Raw genomic sequence first — 27,994 nt, 5'->3', positions numbered from 1 at the left:
GATGAAGATGTTGATGGAATTATAGAATTAGAATATATGTACTGTAACTCGGTGATCTAAGTAGATCTAGGCATTATTTAGGCAAAACATGCTCCATCACTCAAATATCCTTTATTCAAAAAGACCAAAATTTAAAATTCAAAATTTAAAATTTCTTTATTCATGTAGGCCTATCACAGGCACTTATGAAGCGTTCATACATATTTGTTTACATAATTGTAACGGGATGGTGATAACTTCGTTCGCCAACTTAAATCTAAAGCTACGAGGGTTCCAAACGCGCCCTGGTCTAAGAAGAGCCATCAACAAACTTAGCCGGGTAAATTTATTTTTTTGTTATCACCATCTTCCAGTAAAATTAAATTAAGCTATGAAGCTAGACCAATTTACACCCAAGCTTTTTTATCGTTTAAATAATCATATAAATTAATGTTATAATATGATTTTTCTGTAAGACCCATAACCAACCAATGAATGACCAATAAAGACCCTTATAATAATTTCTTCAAGAGGAAATTGAATACAATTTTACAATATATTGGGGATATCTCTAAAAAAGTTCAAAATTTGTATTGAGCGTAAGCTTTTATAACACTCCTATTATAGTATAAAGTATAACGTAAGCGATAAAAAAAGCTTGGGTTTGAACAATTGATCTAACCAGGTTGATTCTTAAGTATTTTCAAATGACAATGAAAAAGAACACCCGGCTAAGTTTGTTCAGGGCTTCTTAGACCAGGGCGCCTTTGGAACCCTCGTAGCTTTAGTTATAAATAAATAATAAATATACTACGACAATAGGTACACACATCGCCATCTAGCCCCAAAGTAAGCGTAACTTGTGTTATGGGTACTGAGATAGCTGAGCTGAATATTTTTTTATGAATATAATACACATAAATACTTATAATATACAGATAAACACCCAGACACTGAAAAACATTCATGTTCATCACACAAACAATTTCCAGTTGTGGGAATCGAACCCACGACCTTGGACTCAGAAAGCAGGGTCGCTGCCCACTGCGCCACTCGGCCGTCTATAAGTTATAAGTTTTACGAATGTAGTTATCGCCATCACTACTCACTGCTATGTACACATTTTGTATATAATCATCGTATCAAAAGTCATCCATGCCATCTATGTGCCTATTTGAATAAAGAAATATTTGACTATTGAATTGTAAACTTGAAAAGGCACCCATGATACAGGCTTGCTTAGTGTGAGTACTAACAGAAATCATTTTTATGTTGAAATTGCTAATTCTTAATAAAGGTTTTCTCATTTTTTCATCACATTTGTTTCGTACTAGAGAGGTTGTCTACCTTGAATAGTCTACAGGGTTTAATCGAAAAAGGATAAGGGGGACCAAAAAGGGAGGGGGAGGGGTGTTGAGAAAAAAGTGAGCATTATTTGAGGTTCTTTACATTACAGTTCATTATTCATTATATCAAAGTAGCGTGTCTATAATCCGTGATGCCAATTTGATGTATGTTTAATGAAAAACGTGTCCCAGTATCTTTGCTTGTACAAATATTATCTAGATATAAAGAAAAGCGAGACGGTGGTTTATTAAAATGTCCGATATTAGAGTAATGTTTCTTAGATATAAGATACTATCTGTTGCCCGTGACTTCGTCTGCGTATGTTTTTATTTTTAAAGCATCCCGTAGGAACAGTTTATTTGAGATATGTGTGGCAGAAGCAGCAGCATCTAAAAATAGGATACTTGCTCTGGGAAAGCAATGTTTATTCGAGTCAGTAAACGAATGAAACTAAAATTTGGAGGTTTGAAGGAGAATTTAGGGCACCTACGTTGGTTTTAGTTTCTTTCACTAACAATAAATAATCTTCATATCAACCCATTTTAAAGTAATAATACGAATTCTTGGAGATACAATTACGCAAACTTAGATCATAAGATTACTGTGAAACTGAAAATTATACTAAAATAGCAAATTTCATTAGCTACTAGTGTTGTTTTAGGATTAATGGGGGTACAGATCATATTGTGTGAAATTGAAATTTACCTAATACTGAACCTAAAATTGATCAAATTGTCAAATATTCAAAATAAGTCGAATATTAGTTATTGTATAAATGTATAGATATATCCACGAAAAACCCATAAAATACGTTAAAAATGTGATACCAGAGCTTGTAAAAGAAATAGGATGGCTTGTTGGCTACTAAAAGCTTAACATTTGAACTTCGAAGCGTGGCAAGTTTATTATATTGCAGTTCTTCCAAACTAACTTACAGGAATATAGGTTTGTATAAATCTTGAACCCTGATCCTAGCTTACTTAAAAAGTTGGCCGTTTCTCAACACCAACTTTTCTGTACAAATTAGCAAGTATATTTATATAATAAAGAATTTTCTTTATGGGGCTTTATATTGATCTCATACTTTGTAGAATATAGTACGAAATCACCAAAGAAGATTTGATAGATAGATAGATAGATAATTTTTTTATTGCACACAATAAGGGGTAAAGATAATATATATTGAAAACATAAATAATAGAAAAATAAAAATGCGCAAAGGCGGTCTTATCGGTTTAAAAGATCTCCTCCAGACAATAATGAAAGAAGAAAATGATTGATGGATGGATTGTTGAAATGAGGATATGCGTAAAAATTTATTTCTTGTCGGCTCTTCTCGGTAGAATCTTCCAGTGGTAGAGTCACCAAAAACAGACTGACTTGACGTTTCAAAAATGCTTATAAGCCAGGCCTCATCATCATCACATTATCCCATTTCCGGCCCACTACAGAGCACGGGTCTCCCCCCACAATGAGAAGGGGTTTAAGACCGCAGTCCACCACGCTGGCCTAGTGCAGATTGGTGGACTCCACACACCTTTGAGAACATAATGTAGAACTCTCAGGCATGCAGGTTTCCTCACGACGTTTTCTTTCACCGTTGAAGCAAGTGATATTTTAATTATTTAAAACGCACATAACATGGAAAAGTTAGAGGTGCTGGGATTCGAACTCGGCCCCCCGAAAGGCAAGTCGAGCATCTGCCCAATGCGCTATCACCACTACTAGGCTTACTTGAAATAAATGAATTTTGAATTATGATTTTTTTTTTGGCTGCTGTTCGCTTAAGTTACCTGCGGGATTGGAAAAGCAAGCTTTTAATGCATATGCCATCACAGCTTATTTATCGTAACGCAAAGTTTGAATTCTAGCGACTGACTCATACATTTCGAGAATAGTTCCTTTGGAATTTTTAAAACCAAAAATAAACGCGTGCGAAGTTAAGGGCAACCAGCCGAAAGCTAGTATAATTAATTCAAACAAAAATATAACTAGCATTATTTACCTAGCAGTATGATAAAAATAAACCAACCGGATGTACATTGATCTAAATATCAAACTGTAATGAATTATTCAGTTAATTACATATCGCATGCTAGCCAAGCGATGGTATGAAAACAATTAGTCCAGAAAAACTAGACATTGTAACGATGTGATAGTTACATCCGGTCTTTAGTTTAATACAATTTATATATATAATTAATTATAACAAAATAAGGCTTCACTGGTCAATAGTTTTATGCCCTGACGAGCAATGATGCCACCGAGTTGAGTGGGAATAAGTTGGTTGGAACTGCATCTTTAACACAGTGGATTGGGCGCCCGACTAATCCGGCGCCCCTTGGTATTCAAAATGTCTATTATTATTGAATATTTTTTCGACAATCATTGTTTATATTAGATAATGCATGAATGAACAGGTTATTACACATAGAATCTTGTCATTGGATTTTAATTTGCCGGATATCAATTCCCTTGTAATCCGACAAATTGTATATTATGATTTTTTTAAAAGCAGCACATCTCGGCACTTTTTAAGACCTGTTTCTTGCTAATCTATCTATATATAAGGCCATCTACCTGGTCAGCCTATTTGTTCTAAATGCAATGAATCGTATTTTCTGTCTTCTGTTCATGGGCTCCGTACTAGTTTGGCCTGAACCGTCCGTTGTGCGTGTAAAAAAAATTATTATTATCTCGTTGACTTCTCGATTTTAAAAAGTACTGTGGTATACGTAATGTTAATACCTACGCGTAGTAAAATTTAACGGTATCGTAAAATTTATGACCAATCCTTTTAGTACCTACGTACCTATATAGGACTACCTGGGGAACCTAATGCATTATCATAATATGTCGATAAGTATACTAGATAGAGAGAGATATAGATACATTATTCACTGAATTCATATCGTATTTAACCCTATCCTGAATAGACGGACTATTAATGTTATTTTGCTAAATTTACACGAACTTAAATTGTTTACGTAATTTTTTTTCATTATTATCAACATATTATCGGTTGACTACAAGGAATAGCAGGGTGACTACGTATCTCACCACAGGTTTGACGACAAGCCGTCTGCCTTCTCCTCTCAGAAGGAGAAGGGTTAAGGCCTTAGAACATGCTGGCCAAGTGTAAATCGACTTTCAGGATTAAATGCCAGTATGAATGATGCCAGATGGATGCCAGAACTCTGAGATGATCATTTCCTTTATCGCTAATTGTAATATATGTTATTTAATTAATCTTAATATATATAAATCTCTTGTCACGATGTTTGTCCGCGATGGACTCCTAAACTACTTAACCGATTTTAAATTATATTGGCACACCGTCAGCAGTCTGTTCCAACTTAAGAGATAGTATAGTTTAGATTTTTAATTATAGTCGCAATTTTATTTTACTGCAAATTATTTTTCTATAATTAATTGACAGTCACATGTTATATATATATAATACTACTATACTAGTTTAAGGCTTAGCGATACTGAATGCTTTAAAAATACAAAATCAAACGCAGACGAAGTCGCGGGCAACAGCTAGTTATAAAATATGATATTTAATCGCCTAAAAGTTAAAAGTTGCGGTGAGTGAAACCGAAGTACTAACCACTAGCTTTCACCGTTTAATATAATTCAGAAGTCTCAAAAATTATGTCTCGCCCACTTGCCATGTTTTTGGTTGACACTCTTACCAGATATGCATAGATATGCACAGGGTATGACAATGAAATAAACCGTAACAAGTCCCTAGTACGAGTTATAAAAAGGGTAGGCTTTTTATTATCCTTACATAACCTACCATTAAGTTTTTTGTAACTCGTACTGGAGATTTTCTCCATTTTATATAATTTGCATATCCTGTGCATAACCTCTACGCACTCCACTGATCATAGTCCACCAATTTTAAATAAATCCGCAGCACATAAGTTACTAATAACCAACAACGTGTGCATTCTTGCACTTCCTTATCCAACCAATACGAATGCTTTATTTTCCAAGTAACCAATAGGGTCGCATTATTTGTGAATTGAACATCTAAAACGAACCAATCATATTGATTGGTTTCACACACATCCCACGCAATGCTTCGACGTATATTCCTCGTAGCTAGACGTAAATGCGTGGGCTATATATGCTTGAATGGCTTTAAATTACGCCCGTGTTCTAACGAGCCAATTTGATCCACGTTGCGTTGACTGATAGCACTGGAGCACAGAAAGGTAATACTGTCCTTTACCAATTCAGTTCTTGATTTATGTCTTTAACGGCTTGACTGACTTGCATCGAAAGATTGATAGTAGTGGAGTAGACAATTTATTTTAAATTTGCGACTTAGATAAAGATGGAGCAATTTCGAGACCGGAATTTAAGACAATTCAATGAGGTCGCTTACGGGCGATTTAGGGAGCATAAATGCATGTAGTTTTTGATATTTTATTTACTAAGACCTTTTGGACATCAACTTTTTAAACATCTATAATACATAAATTAATCGCTAAATGTGTTGCTAAACGCAAATCTTGAGAGCAGCTGAAACGATTTCTATAATCGAAGTCGCTAATTCTTTTTTTAGAATATTCGAAGATGGTTCGGAGAGAAAATTTTAAAAAATCGCCTCATAAAGTCTTAAAACAACACTTTTCTGTACTCTAACCAAAACTAACTCACGGCACTAAAGCTACACACAAGTTTTCTTAGTTAGGCTTAAGAAAGTTTTAATGTAATATATACAATTAATAAAACGAAAGGAAGGAACCATCCTCAGGAAGGTATAATAGCGACCCTTTGTTATGTTAAGATACTTTTGTTTTGTTATGGTAGTAACTTATTATGTAACTTCGTATGGAAAGGGTCAATGAAAAAACAAGATGGTACCGATGAATTGGTGCTAAACATTAAAAGAGCACCAAGTGGACGCACTAGGATAACTTAGTAGTTCAAGGGCATTCTAAGAGATGACGCTGATTTTGTTACGGCTGAAATTTGTGCAAAATATTTGTTGGCAGGACAATACCTATATAAAATCATTTATTTAAAAACTTAGTTTATGTCAAAATTTCCATTATTAAGAGTTTAAAAATAATAAAACCAGAAATTTATGAATTTAAATCGGCCATGTCATGCAATGTGGACTTTATGACTGGGGTTTTTAAAACTTGTAATGATAGATATTAGAACTGATACTATATTAATGTTAAAAAGTAGTCGCTTCATAGATAGAGGCTGCAGTTCTCGTATTTTGTAAAACATTTACTGGTAACCTTAATAATTGATACCGGTGAAGCTTTCAAGCGATGAACCGATGGACAGACGGACGGACAGTTGGATGGACAGTTGGATGGACAGTCTGATTGACAAAACGAGGAACATAGCACGGTTGAACAGCTGAGGCTTAGATAAAATCCATAATCCCATTTGGGTACGAAACCGTAAAAACTAGCTATAAATTTTACGAATATTTGCACCGCGTGGTTTTCTATACAGATCGTCAGGCTTTGCAAGTTGTAAACGAAAACTATACGACGCATTTTTGTTTTATGACAGATGTGGGCTCGGATACGATCACACCCAATGGTACGGAAAAATGTAAAGAAAATCTACCATTTGCACTTTACTGCCGATTTCGTTTAAACGCCTGTTACACGGCTGTGAACCGAACCGATTTTATTACCAGTAGCTTATACAGCATTGGGGCCTGCTACCAACGCATATAGCAGTATTAGAAAGAAAATATGGTCATTTATTTACGGTTTATGGCTGAGCAAACATATAAATATTAGACAGAAAGGGTGTACATCTCAACATATGCCATGCATGATACCATCAGCTACAATGACGCTGATTTTCAGCTGAGACCACACACACACACACACACACACACACACACACACACACACACACACACACACACACACAGCTAAAACATAAAAAGCAATGCAAACTTCAGCATAGTGTTTTTTTAATAGAATAAATACAAAAATGTGAATTAATTTATTATATATAAATCATATTGCAATATAAAAAAAACAGACTTATAGTTTGTTATTGTAGCGTAGATGTTCTGTTTTAGAATTTATGACGCCAAGGAATGTCTTATAGACTCTACATTTAAAAAGAAAAACTGCTGCTGATAGTTATGAGCCCACAGGTTTGTCCCCATACGATTTGTAGGTATTATGTCTGTAACTATGTAGGGCTATGCTTAACCAATATGCGAAAGCAATATTAAGTGTTATGCCCGTTTTCACTAAATCCTAATGATTTAGACCATGTCACTAGAAAAAAATAGTTTCACCAACTTTTAGGTGATAACTATTGGTGAACGGTTGCTAGATATCTTATTTAGGCATTGCCTTTTTCCTCGTTAGAAAAAACGGGCATAAGTAATTTGATATCCGATTCTTATATTTTGATGAAGTTAAAACTCTTATCACACGTTTAAGACATTAGGGGATTTCAAATAAAATTAGCTTGAAGAAGAAAAATAAAAGATAAAAATGAGCGAGTGAGTCGTAATCTGCGTTGCTCACGATGATATATAGGCGGAGAACGTGTCACTTTTTACGTAGTATACTTGCGGTGATAGTCTAATTTCTCAACCACAGATCAAATCTTTACGATCCGGCAGCTTATAGAAAAGTGTGGGGAATACAACCGTCCTCTCTACCTCGCTTTTATAGACTTCGAGAAGGCATTTGATTCCGTAGAGCACTGGGCAATATTTCATGCCTTACAACGTTGCTTAGTGGACGACAGATATGTCCAAATAATTAGAGAAATTTACAGCGGTGCTACACTACAGGTTAAATTACACGAACTGACAAACCAAATAAAGATCCTTAGGGGGGTTCGCCAAGGCGACACAATTTCACCAAAGCTATTCTCTGCAGCGCTGGAAGATATCTTTCGCCTTTTAGACTGGTCTTCGAAAGGCATTAACGTCAATGGCAAAATACTGTCTCATCTGAGGTTCGCTGATGACATTGTCCTTACAGCAGAAAGCTTAAAACACCTACAGGCGATGATGGAAGAGCTACATACAGTGTGCACAGCCGTAGGACTTAAAATGAACATCAACAAAACTAAAGTAATGTGTCGGGATAACATTGCCCATATTACTGTCCACGGCTGCCAGGTAAAGTGTGTTTCCGAATATGTCTACCTCGGACAAACAATAACCTTAAGCAAGGAGGGACAGGAAAAAGAGATTAGCCGACGCATCCAACTCGGGTGGGTAGCCTTTAGGAAACTCTCAGACGTCCTTAAGCGAGACATTCCTTTATGTTTAAAGCGCAAAGTGTTCGACCAGTGTGTCCTACCCACTATGACATATGGAGCAGAGACATGGACCCTTACAAAGAAGGTTGTGCACCGGCTCAAAGTGGCTCAGCGGGCAATGGAAAGAGCGATGTTAGGTTTGTCTCTATTAGATAAGATTCCCAACGTAGAGATCAGAAACCGAACTGGAATCACTGACATCGTTCAAAGAGCAGCGGCCCTGAAATGGAACTGGGCGGGTCACATATGTCGAAGGGAGGACGGGCGGTGGAGCCGAGTGATTCTGGATTGGCAACCGCGTACTGGACACAGAAGCATTGGCCGACCACCAGCTCGATGGAGAGATGATATTGTAAAGGCAGTAGGGAAGAACTGGATGCAGTTAACCAGCAATAGACCGAGATGGCGTGCAAATGAAGAGGCCTTAGTCCAGCAGTGGACTGAGATAGGCTGATGATGATTGATTGATTGATTGATAGTCTAGGTAGGACTTTGGCCTCTCTATGGGGACAGAATAAGTTCTACGGCACGCATCTCTAACTTTTAGAAGTTATGTGCGTTCTTAATTTCTTTTTGTTTTTAAATATTAATTGAAGGAGCAGATGGCATATAAACAGAGCAACACTTATCAAGGAAACGGTGATAGCGCATTGGGTAGGAGCTCGACTTCACATTTGGGGGGCCGAGTTCGAATCCCAGCACGCACCTCTAACTTTTCTAAGTTATGTGCGATTTAAAGGTATGCCAAGAACACGTGCTGCAACGTGCTTCCACGTGTCTATTAAACTGAGTCGTAGGTATAAAGCCCCATCTATGTGTTTGCTTACACCGGCTATCAAGTCTTGCAGACCGGAAACGACAATGCTCCTTTGCTGCAGAAAATAGCATGGTAGTATGTACTTCCCTGGACGAGCTCTGTAACAAAAACCTCTCCTTCCCCTTTAAATAACACTTGCTGTAATGGTCGAGAGAAACAAGGTGAGGTATGTGCTTCAGAGCAACATGTACTCTTAAAACTATAGTTTTGGGGTTAGCTAGACGTTGAACATCAATAGTCTTTAACAGTCCAATGCTGTATTAAAGGCCTCTCTCAACAGAGGGTTTCTCAATAATAACCACGCTGGGCAGATGCTGGGTATATGGTTGTAGTAGCACAAAGGATGCTGTCCGTTCTACCTCATATTCTTTTCCTCGCCTCGTTCGTATTCTACGGGTTGAGAAGGGGTGGTGACAACTGTTTTGTTATCTGCTTTCACCACACGGCACTTTTAAGTAGTGGCGCTTTTAAAGTCCATATATTACACATTGGGTAATTCATGTCCATATATCAATTCCAATCATTAGTTCTACTTTGTTGTGCGTGATGCTAGTAGACAAATATATAGTATATATATATTGGATAGAAGCAGGCGTTACTTTGCGGCAATCCATGATATAGTATGAAAATTAAGCTTGATTTGCTATACTCCGCGAAAATCAGGAGAATCCTTGTGGTGTAATTTATAATTTCTTCAATCCTTATACCAATGTACCCTCTAAGCGCGTTTCGCTCCGAAACCGGAGCATCCTCAAGAGATGTTGACTTTACAATGGATAATTGTTAAGTGAAAAATCAGCCAAATGTGTCCAAGCCCCTCCCACCTTATTATTGCCTCTGAATATATTCTTTATTAATAATAAAAGATTCCATAAAAAACATTTCCTCCTACTTCCGTCAACGGAAAATCTCGGGTTAAGTTTGGTCGGGAAAAGTTCAGAAACGGGAAATCACGGGAGACTCATTGATTACGGCTAGAAGCGGATAAAGATAAATTCATCTTAATTCTCGGTTAACCGTGTCTGGAGGTATTTTCTCTTGATTTATGGCAAAGTTCTGACAACGACCTATTTTATTTACAAATAAGGCATAGTTTATGCAACTAGCTATAATATTCGATGCTATAGCTATAATAAATAGGATAAATCAAGTAGACACAACATGAATACTCAAATTCAAGCTAAACCAAGTGGTGCCAAGGAGGAGATCTGCATACATTTTTTTCGGTTTCTAAAATCCCGCTGAGATTGAAATCGTTCGTTTTCCTACGTTTGTCTTAAGAATGCTAGCAAATTCTCTATGCAAAATAGGGAGTAGTAGATGATCGGTTTAGCTGTGTTGCGCATAGATAATAAAAGCTAAGTTTTACCTGGATTTTGTAGGATGAAAAGTATCCTTTATCCATCTCGAGGACACAAGCTATTTAAGTGAAAAATTTCGAGCATAGTTAACAAACAAATAGATTAGTTAGATATAATTTAATTGAATTCGAGATTGATTAGTGGCGACTACTAAAAGAATTGTTTTATGTAGTTACAGTCGATAAGTACGTCTCACACAACGTTCGCGTACTAGTCAGATTAATTACAAAAATAAAACACAGAAAAGGGATGACAGTCTAATGAAGTGGTTTTGTTTTTTTCTTATATTTCTTGGTCTCATAAATGCCGTTAAAATGCCGTCATTGAGCGCACGAAGTAATGTACGTTGCTTTCCTTAACTTCCTGAGCTCTTTATTCTATTGGTACCATTAACAATGATACCATCGTTTCGCTAATAATCGCTATACAGTACAACAATAGCCTTATTTCGGAGACAAATTCGAGATATTCCCTGTGAAGCAATTATGTCAATCTCTTGTCGGTTCCAATCATCCAGACGACAAGGGGTTTGATGGGTACGACCTTGAGGTCACATTGGAATACGAAACGCTTCCTACTATTATTCTGACTTTTGTGATATTCCTGTCGGATGGAAAACGACCCCGTGTGGCGAAGCGGTGAGCGCTTGCAAGTGGTTTAAAATAAGAGATCCCTGGTTCGATCCCGATAGGTGCAATTAGGGAAATTATAATTTCTGAAGTTCCTCTGGTTTGGTCTGGTGGGAAGCTTGAGTCGTGGCTAATGACCACCCTACCGACAAAGACGTGCAGCTTAACGTTTTAGCGATTCGGTGCGATTTCGTGTCGAAACCGATTAGGGGTATGGCATTGATTTTGTAAGCTCACTCGCGTATTGGTTTAATATAAATGCCATACTTCCTAACAGGTAGCCCGCTACCATCTTATCATGCATCATCGCTTACCACAAGGTGAGATTGCATTCAAAGGCTAACCGGTAGCAAAATAAAAAAGAAAACAGTGTTAATTCTATGAATCAAATTTAGTTTATTCGGTTTAGAAGCAAGTGATAAGTCTGATAATTCTAATTCAAATTAATTAAAAAATAAATAAATTGTCTTCATATTTCAGATGTTTCGGATACGGTGCCGAAGAAATCAAAAAGCAAAGACGAAGAGGAAGTCGATGACAAATCCGGCCACGTGCACGTCAAACCAAGGCCCATTAGTAAGTAAACAGCTCTTTATTTTACCCCCTAGGTAGGCAAAAACACGAGAGCGTTGCGTTTAGCAAAGTCTTTTTTGCTGTCGTAGCTCTATAATTTGAAATTTTAATATAATCACTGCAATTTTATTTTGCTTTTAACATTGATATAAATGCTGATGGGATTGCCTCGGTCTTGCAGCGCGTTAGGGATGTTTGCCGAAGCGCATATAGAGTGTTACTACACGATCATGCGAAAACGGTGTATATCCTTGGTGCGCAGGGTTCGGGCTAGTTTCAGCGGCCTTCTGGGGCCACTCGCTGGCAGGATTGATTGCCAGTACCTGTGCCATTGCTGCATGGTCCATGTGCTTTCCTATCGGGCATGCCGGAATGGTTTTATATAAACCATTTCCTTAGGCTAAGTTTACTAATATTTAACTTTGTATTATACTAACCATTTTTTTTTTTTTTTTTTTTTTTTTTTTTAAATAAATAAATAAATAAATATACTACGACAATACACACATAGCCATCTAGCCCCAAAGTAAGCGTAGCTTGTGTTATGGGTACTAAGATGACTGATGAATATTTTTATGAATTATATATACATAAATACTTAGAAAATACATATAAACACCCAGACACTGAAAAACACTTAATGCTCATCACACAAACATTTTCCAGTTGTGGGAATCGAACCCACGGCCTTGGACTCAGAAAGCAGGGTCGCTGCCCACTGCGCCAGTCGGCCGTCAAGTTATGATCCAAGTCGGTCGAAATAAATGAATTTTATTTATTTATTTATTAAAAACTAGCTGTTGCCCGCAACTTCGTCTGCGTTTGATTTTGTTTTTTGATGTGGCATTAAATTTAGATGTAGATCTAAAAAATATTAAAGTATTCAGTATCGCTAAGCCTTAAATGAGGGGTTTGCTGCTGTCCGCTGAAGAGTTCTGTCCTCTATCTCTAACCACAGTTTGGGCAAAATTAAACACATATTACCTCTATAGTACAAAAATAGTTATTGAAATCGACTATAATTTGTCGGAGTTATGGTGTAAAATCGTCAAACACTCATCCCCTCTCCCAAAGGAACCGAGCTTAATGTCGAGATAAAAAGTATCCTACATTACTTCTAACGCTTCCAAGAATATGTGTACAAAGTTTCATGAGGCTCGGTTAAGTGGTTTTTGCGTGAAAGCGTAACAAACAAACTTACATTGACATTTATAATATTAGTAGGGATAGGGATATTATAACACGGGTTGCTAATGATACCTATATGGTTAGAAAGCATTTTATGCTCTCCATAATAAAGACGCTGATGAAGTACGAGAACTCCTCACCCATTAACGGGTTTGGAAAAAGCATTTTTTTAATTAAACGGTTATGAGCACTTGACATTTGGCTGTCGTAACTTGGATAATTGCAAAACTACCCACTGAAAAGCGTTAAAAAATAAAAGAAGCGTGTAAAAGTAAATTACCTACTTGGTACTTTTTATTGTTACTCTATGAAAGAAAACGGTATACTTAGTCATTTTTACTTAGCACCCACTTATAAAAAATTATATACAAAAAATTTATCCTTATTATTTATAAAGAATCTTTTTTTGTAATTTTAGCTTTTATATTTTAATTTTAATTTTACTTAGCACCGTACTTACTTATTTCTTGTTTTTTAGTTGTTTAAATAAGTGGGTTCTTTTTATGTCTAAATTTGTTTCTATTGCATCCACATCAAAATTTTCACGTGAACGAAGTCGTAGATGAAACTAGTATTAATATAAAATTTGAAACTACCCAGATATATCGCTTTGTGTAAATCGCGTCACGTTGCACAGCTATCCGAACATAGCCTTATTCCATAATATTATGTTTTATACGGTAGTATCCCATCATGTTGGTTTTCATAAAGCAAGGAAAACGTAAGTGGTTTTTCATGTAACACTAAAGCGAAGACATAAACTGTGAATTGAAATGCTAAATTTCAATATCTGAATATAAAAAAATTGGTTAACGGTTAACGCGGTAACCAAACTTTTTTTGCCGGAATTTTTTTAGATCGTTATTTTTTAGAATGAAATCGGCAAGAGATGATGCAGTCTATTATGAAAACGGGCTAAACTGTAAATGTAATCCCTAATCGGTGTTTACGCACTAACGCTTAATCGCTCGGTGGCAGGTCTTTGTCGGTAGCGTGGTAAGTGGCCGCGGCCGAAGCCACTAAATTCAGAAATTATAAAATCCCAAATTGCCACTGACGGTCGAACCCGGGATCGCAGTTGTAAGACCATTGGGCTTACCGCTGTTCCTAGGAGACAAGTAAGGTTAGGTAAGGTAAGGTTGTCTCGTGAAGGGGATATGTTTGCTTTCATTGATAAATCTATGGGTTTGGTTACCTAGAATATTCCTATTTACTCTTGCCTTGAAGGTACTTAAGTTAAATGTGGCAAGTAACAGACCCTAGAAGGGCGTTCCACACCTTAGTGGTTCGTCTTAGAAACTTATAAACATACGTACGCTCACTGGATTTCAACACCATGAGTACGCCATCATTATTCATCATAACCAACACATGACCGGCCCACTATAAGGCAAAGTTCTCCTCTCAGGATGAGAAGGGTTAAGCCATATTCCACTACGCAGACCAAGTAGGGATAGTTAAACTTCATACGCCTTTGAGAACGTTAATTAGAACTGTCAGGCTTGTAGGTTTCCTCACGATGTTTTTCTTCACGTTTACAGCTAGTGATATTTGGACTGCTCAAATAAATAAAACGCACATAGCACCAATAAGTTAGAGGTGCGTTGTCGGGGATCAAACTCAGCCCCCCAAAAAAGGAGGCCGATGTCCAAAGTATAAGACTCCCGTTCTACTGCAATCATAATTGGGAGGAATTAATTTGTAGCGTATATTTATACCCTAATAAATCTGTGAAATAATATTGGATAGAAGCAGGCGTTACTTTGCGAAATTCCATGATATATTATGAAAATGAAGCTTAATTTGCTATACTCCGCGAAAAGCAGGAGAATATGTACGATGTAATTTATAATTTCTTCAATCCTTATTACTACACATCAAACAGATCTTCGGCAACACATCTTACGCACGTTTAGCTCCAAAGCCGATGTTAACTTTACAATGAACAATTGCAAAGCCAACAATTGTTCATTCTTAACAACGATTCATTGTAAAGTGAACATATCCTGAGAATGCTCCGGTTTCGGAGCGAAACGTGCGTAAGATGTGTTTGGTGTAGAGTATAAGGATTAAAGAAATTATAAATTACGCCATACAGATTATCCTGCTTTTCACGGAGTAAAGCAAATTAAGCTTAAGTTTCATAATACTGTGAAATAATAATAAGCAGACCAAGGTAATTTTGGACCTACCAATGCATAAGTTTAAAGAATGTGTTAAAACACATTTATTACAGCGAGGTTATTATACAATTGATGAATTTCTTAATGACAAGGTTGCTTGGAAGCATCCGGCTCCGCTTTCATCTCTCACAAGATAGAAAAATGAATTTTGAAATGTAAAATGTAAATTGTTAATGTTGGAATAGAGCAACTGCTGAGTTTCTTGCCGGCTTCTTCTCGGTAGAATCTGCCTTCCGAACCGGTGGTAGAGTCATTACACACAGACAGACTTGACGTTTCAAAAGTGCTTATATTAGGCCTACTTGAAATAAATGAATTTTGAATGAAGGTTTTTGGCAAAGAGTTAGTTGAGATCAACAATGGCTGCTTTTTATGCCAGGAAAACTAACGGTTTCGATGGGACTTATAGACATTCTTAATAAACGCGGATATTGAAAGGTTGCAACAGCTAGTGAAGTAATAAAAACTTAAAACTTATTATGGCCCCTGATTCGAAGCCTCGTGTACCCTAGTCGTACTGCTAACCACATGACCAAGAGGACAGTTAATCCATTTCGATTTTGGCATGGAAATACTTTAGAACGAATGGATCAAAAGGGATCGTTAATGTTAAACGATTTAAATGTCATCATGTAGGTTCGAGTATATGGAAGTTTAATTTATATTGATTTCAGTGGTCTCGCCATACCCTTATCCAGCCATTAATTAATTTGAAAGCTATTCACTTGGCCGGCGATAAAGGTCTAATAGTTACATTATTCTCTTTGTTAAGATACTTTTGTTCTCTACTGAATGGATGGACACTACGTATTTAGAGATAAACTCCCATTCACAACATTATTTCGCAAGCCACTTCTTTTTATTTTCGCTTACGCCCTACCGTATTTTATTTCCCGTCATCTTATTGTGATTTAGTATTAGGGGGAAGCGCAAACATCAGGCAAAATAAAATATGCACTTAATTTGCTTATTTTTTATTTTGACGTGACAACGTCTTATAATTCGATGGAGCCGGCTGCACGCACAAAAAAAAACATGACGTATGCGGCGTTACCTCGCTCTCAGGCGTTCCATTCAGACAAAGAGCCACAGTCGGCCTCCGCGTTCGACATCTGTCTCTCTCCTACTTGAGTGAGCGATGCGTCCGCTTGGACAGCTTCTATACAATAATACATTTACATGTTTTCGGCAAGGATGAAGTGCAGTGAAAAGTGAATGTGGTGTCAATTGTTTATAGCAACGATAATATCTATCAAACAAATAAAATTAAAATTTTCTTTTGAAAAATGCAACCATTCCATCAGTATTTTCTTACGACGTTGTCACGTTCAACTATCGTCAGTAAGGCGACTTTACAGACAACCAATTTTTTTTTTAACTTTTTCTTGTCAGTAGTAGTAGAGCATGTTGTGACTGAGCTCGTCTGGGGAAGCATTACTACCATGCTTGTTTCTGCCGTTAAGCAGCATTGTTGCAATGCTGTGTTCCGGTCTGAAGGGTGTGGTTGCTGGCGTAATAACAGGCGAATGAGGCTTTGAATCTACGCTTCCGCTAGATTAAGCTTAATTTGCTATACTCCGCGAACAGCAGGAGAAACTGTATGGTGTAATTTATAATTACTTCAATCCATATACTCCACACCAAACAGATCCTCGGCAATGTACCCGCACGTTTCGCTTCTATCCAAAGTAGAAAAATAAGGATCTCCTTTCGTCCCCGTTTGTGAGTAAGTATCATCATCATCATCTCAATTACAGGTCATCCACAGCTGGAAATAGGATTTTTGTAGCGCTTTCCCACTTACGCTTTGCGCCGCTTGTGTCCAAGTACTCCTTGCGACTCGTTTTCTTTCATCTGTTAACCTTCTGGGGGGGTCCAGCATCTTGGAACCCCGACTTCCATCGTTTTTCTAAGCTATGTATCCTACCATTGCGAATTTCGCCTCGTATGTTTGTTGCGTGTGATTTATTAAATTCAAAGGAAATACGAAAAACGACTTGCCTTAAAAATTGGCAACTCGTTACGTATAAACATTGCACTCACACTGTTTTGTTTACTTGCCTGAAAAGCCTGCATATGTCACCTGCACCATTCTACAACGAAGCCATTCGATCCCAAGCCTGCTAGTAGTTGAGGTGTCCTTTTAAACTTCCAAGGAGACACCCAGACATGCCCTTACGACCCAGACAATCAAATAACGACTGGCAAAGCCTCTTAAATCGATTGCGGGAGTGTACATACTAAACCCTAGTTCCACAACCCAACAAAGCCTCACAGGAGGCGTCACAACTTGTACATAGTTATACAAGTTTATAATCCAAATACTTATCTTTCAATTTAATCTTCAATCGAAGATTTAATTGAAAAGTTATTTTCTTCATCGCCCTCGGGGTTATGAGTAGCCACCATAATACTGATTGATCATTAAATATATTTAAAAAAAAGTAAACAGTTCTATTTTAATCATACATTTTTCTGTGCTTTCTGTATATCTTTTGCTATAGTTTAATAGACAAGATGCCTTTGTTTGGCCTTAGTTTTTTAGTTTTTAACACTAAACTCTATTATATAGTATAATAAAGGTCAGTGATTTTAGAGCATGGGTGCACTGCTGACAATTTAATCGTGGGCTTATAAATATTTATTAGTAGCTTCTACCCGCGACTTCGTCTGTGTGGACTACATAATTGGGTCTAAAGCTCCGCTCGTTACCAATTTTCAATTTTCCCTCGGGAACTACTTAAAGAAGCGGGATAAAAGTTAGCCTATGTTCTTTTCCATGTCAAATTTCATTCAAATCCGTTCCGCCGTTTTTGCTTGATTGACATCCATCCACACTTTCACAATTACTTAGTTATAATATAATATTTACAGTAGGATATATTATTAAGAATTAATAACCAACTGAACTGTCTAGACGAGTGTCTGCTTTAGTTGCTTGCGAGACAACCCTCCTTCGATTTACCATCCGCTTTTGCCTGAGATAGATATTAATATAATATTAGCTTACTTATTTCCGGGATTTGTTTTGAACATGTTTACTCTATATTTTAGCCAAACACGTCATTTTTACGGAAATAAGATAGTACGTTATGGTCAGAGGCTCTATGTATATATGGTTGTTACTTTCAAAAACTATTGTAATACTTTGATGCAACTTTAAAACTTACTAAAGTGCAATGCAAGTTTTGTTTTAACAGTTAGTGGTAAAGCCAAAAGTGCATCAGCAGTTATGGTTTTTTCATTTATGTTTATACGTAGTTCTACAGAATTAAGATCATAAAGAAACCGTGTACACGACTAATATTGAATCATCAAAAACCACTGTAATCTGTTAAGTCTGAGGATGTTGACTTAACATTAATCCCTTGTTAAGTCAAAATCTCCTGAGGATGCTCCGGTTTTGGAGCGAAACGTGCGTAGAGGGTACATTGCCGAAGATCTGTTTGGTGTGGAGTATAAGGATTGAAGAAATTATAAATTTCACCACACAGTTTCTCCTGCTTAATATAGGAAATTAAGCTTAATTTTCATAATGTATGCTAATCGTAAAACAGAACAAAACTGAAGGTGCTTAGATGTGCCAACAACATTTATCGTACCTTCTCCTCTCGGTTTTCTCTCGTTACCTCGCTTTTAACGTAGTGACATGAAAACAGGAAGATCTTGTATGCATAGATATACCAATATCACGAAAAGTGGATGTACAAATCACTATATATGTTTATAAGCAATGGTTCCAAAAAACAACTATGCTGGAATGCCACTTTTGTAACCAATATGAAGGTTAACAGTAGCACAATCCGAAAAAAAAAACGCGGAGGTGCGAAAATCGTGAAAGGCATTTCTTTCACAGGTAACATTTCAATTCCATAGAGAATAAAGAGCGTTGTTTTTATTACAACATCCAAGGACAAATAATATTTCCCTCTTCTTATAAAGGTAAAAATATTTGTCAACTCCCCATAGATAATAAATTATAATCTTTTAAATATTCCCGTTGCAAAGATTGTAAATCTTAATATTACTATAATTTTATTTACAACGTCCAATATAATTCTGTCATCATAATTTTTCCCTGGAACAAAATTTAGGTGTCTCTGTGACCAAATTTATATTTTTGCAAGACACTGCCAACACTTAATAAATCCTGGAAGATTTACATAATAGCTGTATTACACACCGCAAGCGTAGCGCAGTTAGTCCAGTACAAATACTCGTAAGTACTATGTGACAATTTAGTTTGGGAGACCACAAGTAACTGTAACGTTTGTTTACATTGTACTTCTCTTGCTTTCAGTCAGTGCGACTCACTTTTTATCTTCTAGAGACCACAGGCAAAGTTTAGCGACTCGGAAACAATTTAAGACAGACGGACGAAATCTATTGAACGTATAATTTGTATATCCCTTCCATCTTAGTGCGCTTTTATCTATGACAGTATAATCACTCTCCATCACGTGAGATGTTCATTTTTTATCGACTAACAAGACAAACGCGACACCTAATTCGTGATAAAAGTAAAACTTCTGAAATAAACTCATTTCCAAAGTATACTTCACACGTTATATTAACGAACAATATTGATAATAGCGAAGTATCTGCAATAACATTTAAATTACAAAATACCTCAGCTTTTCTTATTATATTGCTTGTATTTAGTGTTTAACCGAGGCAGTGCCGAGCCAGAGTTAAAATCCCAGCACGCACTTCTAATCGCGTTTTAAGTAATTAAAATATTACTTGCTTAAACGGTGAAGGAAAACATCGTGAGGAAACCTGCATGCCTGAGAGTTCTACAGTATGTTCTCAAAGGTGTGTGGAGTCCACCAATCCGCAATAGGCGTGGTGGACTACGACCTTAACCCCTTCTCATTGTGGGAGAAGACCCCTACCATGTAGAGGGCCGGTAATGTGTTGATATGAATAGTATTAACCACTCAATACAAGCATTCTTTTGCTACACTCTGTTAGTGTAGTAGTGAGTACAGTGAGTGTATATTTTTCAACTTCTCCTCAATCGTTAACTCTATAATACTGTCTCTCAATAAGTTCAAAGTTTATATAAAACGTAAGCTTACAGAAAAATCCTATTATAACATTAAGGATTATTTAAACGATAAAAAAGCTTGGGTGTGAATTGCTCTAGCTTCATAGCTTAATTTAAATTTACTGGAAGATGGTGATAACAAAAAAATAAATTTACCCGGCTAAGTTTGTTGTGGGCTCTTCTTAGACCAGGGCGCGTTTGGAACCCTCGTAGCTTTAGATTTAAGTTGGCGAACGAAGTTATCACCATCCCGTTACAATTATGTAAACAATTATGTATGAACGCTTCATAAGTGCCTGTGATAGGCCTACATGAATAAAGAAATTTTGAATTTGAATTTGAATTTGACTTTGTCAGAGGGTCAGTGAACTTTAGACAGTTTAGGAGCGGACGAAAAAACCAAGTACCGCACACTAAAAGGGAGACTTCTAAAACATGTAATAATAATTGTTCTCTTTCTACTTAAATCTACGTTGTGATATTTTTCTCTATTATACAACAAAATGTGCTTGGAAATTGAAATGTCTTTGATATTTCACGTTATCCCAACCTAACAACTTATAAAGCTGTTTGATTACAAATAGCTGCCTTTGAAGTTTTATTTAAAACTAGAACAGTCAACAGGTCAACAGCTCCCGCTGTCTATACAAGCCATTAATAAAGGGCGATACAAAATATCCCATTTATGGCGGCAACTCGATGATGGGCAATAAATTGTAATAGAAGTAAACAACAAATATATTTTTATTTGATCTTTACGATGTTATTTATGAGATTGTCAATTTGAATAACAAAGCATTTGTATGATTTCGCTTTTTATATGATCGGTTTTATTTGAATTGTGTTTCGGCATTCTGTTTATGTGCGATCTTGCAAATTACAATGCAATCTAATATGGGAGTGCAAAAAACCCGATCAAGGGCTGTATCCTTGTCTCTGATAGGTTTCTACTCGTCAAGGTAGGTATTAGAACTAACTAAATAGTCTGTCTGAAGTCTGAAACTTTTTGCTAGTTGGCATCCGTTATTTCATAGATAAGCGATGTTATGTACCCGCCGTTAAATTTAAAAGAAATTAAATTATTTTGTGCTTAGCCCTCTCACAAAACATATTAAAATATGTTGATTCATTAAAACTAAAATGAAAGTGCGCAAAACCATTAACTTATGTCTTAGGAATAAAAACAATAACGTAGCACGAACACGATCACGATTCTATCACGATGGACCAATGACATAAAAAGAGTGACGGGGAGTGGGTGGATAATGAAGGCTGAGCCGTGGCTTTTCTTGGGAATGGGAATCTATGCTCAGCAGTGAAATGAAGAATGATGTATTTAATACCAAAATAATAACGTTATTGAATGTAGAAGAACTTGTGTCAATTCTGCGCTGTTTAGATTTTACCCTCAAATATACCACGAATTTAGTGTGTAATAATTGACATGGTGATAACCTCGCTTTTGGTTAAGGTTGCCGAACGTAGCACTTGCAATAAACAATGGTGATAACCATTGTTTATTGCAAGTGCCTGTGATAGGCCCACATGAATGAAGAAGTTTCGAATTTGAATTCAAATGTAATATTTTATTACAGAAAGAAGGGGATCGAAACGCAAGGTGATGCAAGCAATAGTCCCGATGCTCGTTGGCATGAAGACTGCTGGAATGGCCATATTCGGCCTTTTCATGGTCTCCGTCATCACAATCAAGGCTTTCATGGCCAGCAAAATGGCGCTCATGGTCACGATTGGTATGGCCATGAAGAAACTCTATGAAAGTTATGGCAATGGGTAAGTTTCTTTAATTCAATTCAACTACTAAATCTGTTACTTAATATAAATAAGTACTAGCGTAACCTGTTCCCTATTTTGGTCAGTATTTGCTCTTTTAAAACCAAAGGTTGCTTCGGATCATGTCATGCTATGCTTAGGGATGGATTTGGTTTTGACCAGTATAGGCCAGGCATAAGTAACTACAATCGTATGAAAACATTTAGTTTGTAGTTATCACTCAATATATTAGTAGTAGTAGTTATATATCAAAGAATTAACTGACTTAGTAGCATCTTGATAGGTTTCAAAATCGGTAAACACAGAAAAAGCGTGCTTTGTTTTAAATCAAGTTGTGTTTTTTAGAGCAGCGCGGTTTCAAACCCCATAACCTATAAAATTGGTGACTTCTTTTGTATCATATTATGAAAAAAAAATAAAAAAAATTTGAGGTTATAAATTATTCCATGTTTAACTTAATCAGAGTAAACAAGTGGATTAGGAATGACTTATGAAAGAATTCATAATAATTTAGAAAGAAGTAGCTTCTATTCAATAATTTTAATTTAAAATCATCTCAATATGCTAAAACTGTTCTTTATATATTATAGAGGGAAATCAATACAAAAGACTCGCCTAACTTAATAAGACCCAAAAGAAGCGGAGGTCTTTAAATTAAATGTAGATAGCAATAGATAGCAAGATTGCCAGCAAGGAATTGCTATCAAAGGTGGTCTCAAAAAAACATGGCCATGTTTCCTTTTTTCATTTTATCCAAAACTTATGTTTTGCATATACACGGATAATTTTTTGTTTACAAGAAACCACTGCAGTATTAGTTTGCCCTAAAAGAAATCATTTGAATTCTGGCGGTAAAACTAGTATTTTTCTATAATCCTGAAGCAGTAAATATACCTAACTGTGTATTACTGTGGATACTGGACGAATTAAACCAGGTTTACATTTTTTTGTTAAATAATTTTATTCTCCACTCGAATTAAAACTTAGCCAGAAAAGATCGCTATTTTTATTTAGTTTTTGAACCATTTCATACAAAAAATTGTTATTTCTTTTCGTCCTTGGTTTTAGTATATAAATCACTTTTGAATTCCCAAAATGTATTACAATTTACATTGTACAATTATTTTAACAAACCAGTTCCAAAATTTTATCTTTAACACTAAATTATGGCGAAAACTAATTTGGAGCTACTTAAAATTTACCCAAAAATTTGTAGTATCATAGCATAATTTGCTATAGATATATATTATTAGCTTAGGTTCGAGCTAAGCCGATAAATATATATCGAATAGTATCAGATAGTATCCTGAAGTCAATAGCTGAGGATACAATAAAAATGTAACGCACATTGCGTTACATTTTATAGTAAGACAACAAATTTATAGATTATTATTGTACATTACTAGTATATTGAGATTTGAATGTCTAACAAGTAAATCAAATATCAAATTATCAATGAATCACGTACAGGTAGTTACTTCTCAGTCACTGAGCCTAGTTTAAATAACTTTTTGCTATTTGATTTTGCTTTTGATATTGTTGTAAACTTTTTTGTTGGTTCAATAAATTAAAGAATAATTTACTTTTACTTTATTATTAATAAAATTTATTGAAAACAAAAGTAATAAATAAAAATATTCCGCTGTGGTAAAAGCCAATTTCAATGGTCAACATACCACACATTCAATTGCCACGCAACAGCGGTATGTATAATTTCTAACTAATCATCCGAATTAAACTCGGAAAACGTCAGGGAAACGCACAAAAAGTTTGCATCGATATCTGGGATATGGAATGTTAATAAGTTACTCGCATGACTGTACTGACTTTTTTACTGTACTATTTACCGACACGCACTTGAACGATGTACATACATATCTAATTTATGAGATTTCACCCGTCTTTGACGTGACTATACTATTGCTCGATGGAATTTAGAAACAAAGAATTGTAGAAAATTTTATCGGTATCTTTATTACGGATTCGAACGATATCATGCTGATAATTTATTTTAAACAACGGATCAAATAAATAATTCATTGTTTTCTCTTTCTTTTCTTTTATTTTATTTCAGTTTTTTTTTAAATATACTTTTGCTTTATGACGTTAATATATTCGTAGTCACACCAAGAGTTATGGTGCTATCTCTGGCTAGAAACATCAGGTGAAATAATGTATCCACAAACGATAATATAGGCGCAGCAATAAATTTTATGTACCTAAATCTACATTAATATATTTTACTCACTTCACTTTACTGTAAGAGTTACATCCTGTGATAAATCATAACCCTTTATCCCAAGCCTGCACTCAAGCGATACAACCCGATTTTTTCCGTGTCCGCGTACATTAGTTAGGATGAACCGTTCTTGCCGTAAAGTTTCTGAACATACCTTTATTAATCAGCCTTTCACAATTCTGAGGAAAAGCACAGGAAGAGTTTTGATATGACTGAACACATTCACAAGACAAAACAAGAGATGGACTTCGACTTTATGCTGACTAATGATTGTGACTTAAGGACTGGTAAGACTGACTGGACGGATGCTGAGCAACTGCCAAAATAATCAAATGTTATGTTTATTTGCATTCCAGCTCTGGTTTGCAAAACCATCCATACCTATACTCACAATATCCGATCGATTTTCCAAACCCCACGTCGCACGCATACTCCGTAAATGGAGTAAGTCCTCAGTTTGCGTCTCCGGAGTTATACAGCCCAACAGCGCTGGGTTCACACTCCCAACAACATGAGCTGATACAACAAAGCGATGCAAGTGCTCAGCAGTCTCAACAGGCGCCTACACAACTTCTTGTAAATTCGACAAGGGCAGCAGAACGGTGGGATGGTAAGTCAAAACTGTTCAAAATATTTGAACCAGTCGTCGACAAAATCAGGAGCTTCTTCGATCCAATAGCCAACGTTTTCTATGACGCAATGCCTACATTCAGAGGTCTCAGTTCTGATGTGTCTACATCGAAGAGTGTAGAACCAGAAGGTGACGAAACGAAAAGGCAAAAAGAAATTTTGATACCTCAACCTAGAACCATTGCTCAAAGGAAAATGTCCTACCGAAAAACACCAAGATATAGACCCAAGAAGTATGTTGAATTAAACTTAAATTTAGATAGGCTGAAGCATAACAAAGATTACATCGAATATGTAAAAACAAAAAAATACCAATACAATTATCCACAAACATTTTACTATCCCCGTATCAAGTATTTTGTTAACCCTAATACTTTTCCTCCAGGATCTAGCAACAATCGACTTTTACCATATAGAAAACCAGTTTTAAGACGAAATATTTTAGTAAACACCAAAAACATCTCTGAAACAACTACTAGTAATATCTTATCATTAGAAACAACCGATTGGAGGCCCATAATTGTTAATAATGTAACAAATCCGAATTTAGATCAAATATCGAAACGAATACGTAAACATCGTAAGAAAACGGGGAACGTGGACAAAAATCGTAGAAAGCAAATAATGAAAAAACGTAAAAGAGTGAAAAGAAATTTAGATTTGTACAATATACATTCTAGTTCAAGCAAAATTTCTAATAATATAATTTCAAACCGCGCACAGACTTCTAGTAGAGGAATATTTGGGTTTTTGGAATATTTAAGTAATCCTTTTGCTAATGTATTTAAAAAGATAAATGGTTATGCGGATAAAGTTGTTAAGCAGTCATTAAAGTCCAAAGCTCCTCCAAAATATTACACAATTGTCTACAGCATATTAATGTTTTATTTAGATGCAATTGATGGTTTAGTTGAAGTTCATGAAGCACTAAAAAATTATGTAATCGAAGATTTGAAAACAAAACCAAAAAGGAAATTAAAGAAAAAGAATAAGAAGAAAAAAAAGTCACAATCAAAAGTCCAAAGTAACGAAACGATTTCACCAGAGTAAACAACATGCACGTTTAGATATTTAGAAAATAATGTATTTATTAAAATATGAAGTCCCTGCATTTATTTGGTGATGGGTGAATTTGCTGTTTAATTATTAAACGATCTATTTTAATGCGTAGTTCATTTGGGTGTTTTGTAAATATCAATTGAAATGCTAAATTATTGTCATATTTCTCAAGAAATATTCGATGACTTTGAAATTAATATACAATTTATACTTATTTTATTTGACGATGCATAAACAACAGCCATCCCAGTCCACACAATTACTAATGAAGGAGCTTGAATTGCTATCCAACTCTCATAGGTAAGGATCTGACAGTCAATAAGTATTGCGATATAAAATTGTGATACCAGTCTCATTATTTTGGTAGTTATCGCGTTAGCAAAATCAATGAAATGGTTGACGAAATCACGAATATCATAATTATTATTGAGTATATAATCCTAATCTTTACTTGCCTGAAGTTTATGCATTATAAATGAAACTAAGAAATTGTAACATTATAACAAATTAATAGAGGCACTCAAAATATTAAATCGTTAGCTATGCCTTATCACTGTTCAACAATTTATTATCACCCCTACTTAACCAAGTTCTTAGTGTGGCTCTAGTATCCTTTAATTTCAAATGAATGTAGAACTTCAAATTTCAGTTGCAGTTAAGCTCTTCTTGACAGAGCTCGACCTGGGAAGTTCTACCATATGCCTTGCTTATTTCTGTCACCAATCGGAATTATAGTAATGTTGTGTTTATGTCTAAATGGTGTGATTGCTGGTTTAATTACAGGCATTTGAGCCTTATCATCTACGCCTTAGGACATTTCTCTTGCATGCCCTGCGAATTGTTGTTCTGTTTATAGGCCATGGTTTTCAATAAAATATAATGATAAAAAAATGATAGTATACAGATCGATAGAAGGCGTATTTAACGATTTAAACCTTTGAGGTTGCTCAAAAACTGCGCAAATGTGTTAGTAATTCAAATTGATATTTGCATTGTTTATAACGAATGTTGTGTTATGCAGGGTACCGGAGACGTCCAATGTTCTATGGAACCTCGCGCGCTACTTCAGATTCCTATTCGGCATACCAGAGTCGCCGCTAAGCGCACCATCCATGACCATGCCCATGTATGCCTTGCCCCAAATGCACGATATGCAGGGCATGCAGGACATGCAAGACATGCAGAGCCAAATGTTTAGCCCAACAATGGCTATGCCATCGGCTCAATAACAAAATTGGACATTGGATTTGTAAAGGATCAAGTGGCGTCAATCAGTTCAGATTCTGCTAAATGTCAGATTACCACTTGTCTACTTGATCCGGTTGACCTTGACACGACATGTGGTGATCTGACATTTAGCAAAAGTTACGCAGGCGCAGTGTTTTAAGTTTCTGGACCGAACTTAAAATTCTAACTCGTATCTATACGCCTTAACCCCTTAATAGTCCAGATAATTTAAGACATTGCGAACAACTGCTCGTATTTGTTTTAAGCCTTGTACATTGGCTCACCACTACACCACCCGTCCGCTTCCGTCGGACGTCAGTGTAACACTGACTCGTTAAAGTACCGCTCCCCATTAGGTGTACATGAGACAATGTACGCATCGAAAATAGATGTACAATCGTCATTATGACAAAATGACAAGTATAATGACAATGGTGTAGTGATGTAATCACTACAAGAATGAACTTACATTTAGTTATCTAGTCTAATTCTGAGGTATTATAAGCGCGAGACCCGTCGACTTTATTTATAAAATAGTAAAGATAAAGATAAATTATTTAAGTATGTATTAAGGCTTATTTATTCAGCACTATGTGGAATAAAAGAAGTATAAAGTAACCTTGGCTCGTTTTATTTA

The 27,994-nt window shown here is 35.9% G+C and overlaps 1 protein-coding gene across 1 annotated transcript in view; it reads left to right on the top strand.

The window, feature by feature from the left end:
• Window positions 1–27,231, top strand: part of LOC120634296 — a 29,665-nt gene extending 2,434 nt beyond the window's left edge. Inside the window, exons 2-6 of the mRNA XM_039904787.1 lie at window positions 11,898–11,968; window positions 13,146–13,155; window positions 22,007–22,202; window positions 24,798–25,051; window positions 27,152–27,231. Coding sequence (XP_039760721.1) covers window positions 11,898–11,968; window positions 13,146–13,155; window positions 22,007–22,202; window positions 24,798–25,051; window positions 27,152–27,231 — 611 coding nt within the window. The remainder of the gene's footprint in view (window positions 1–11,897; window positions 11,969–13,145; window positions 13,156–22,006; window positions 22,203–24,797; window positions 25,052–27,151) is intronic.
• The last annotated feature ends 763 nt before the right edge of the window (window positions 27,232–27,994 follow it).

Source organism: Pararge aegeria, chromosome 23, assembly GCF_905163445.1.
Source record: "Pararge aegeria chromosome 23, ilParAegt1.1, whole genome shotgun sequence".
Lineage (NCBI taxonomy): Eukaryota > Metazoa > Arthropoda > Insecta > Lepidoptera > Nymphalidae > Pararge > Pararge aegeria.
The sequence above is the reverse complement of the archived record's forward strand: the minus strand, read 5'-3'. Positions and strand labels throughout refer to the sequence as shown.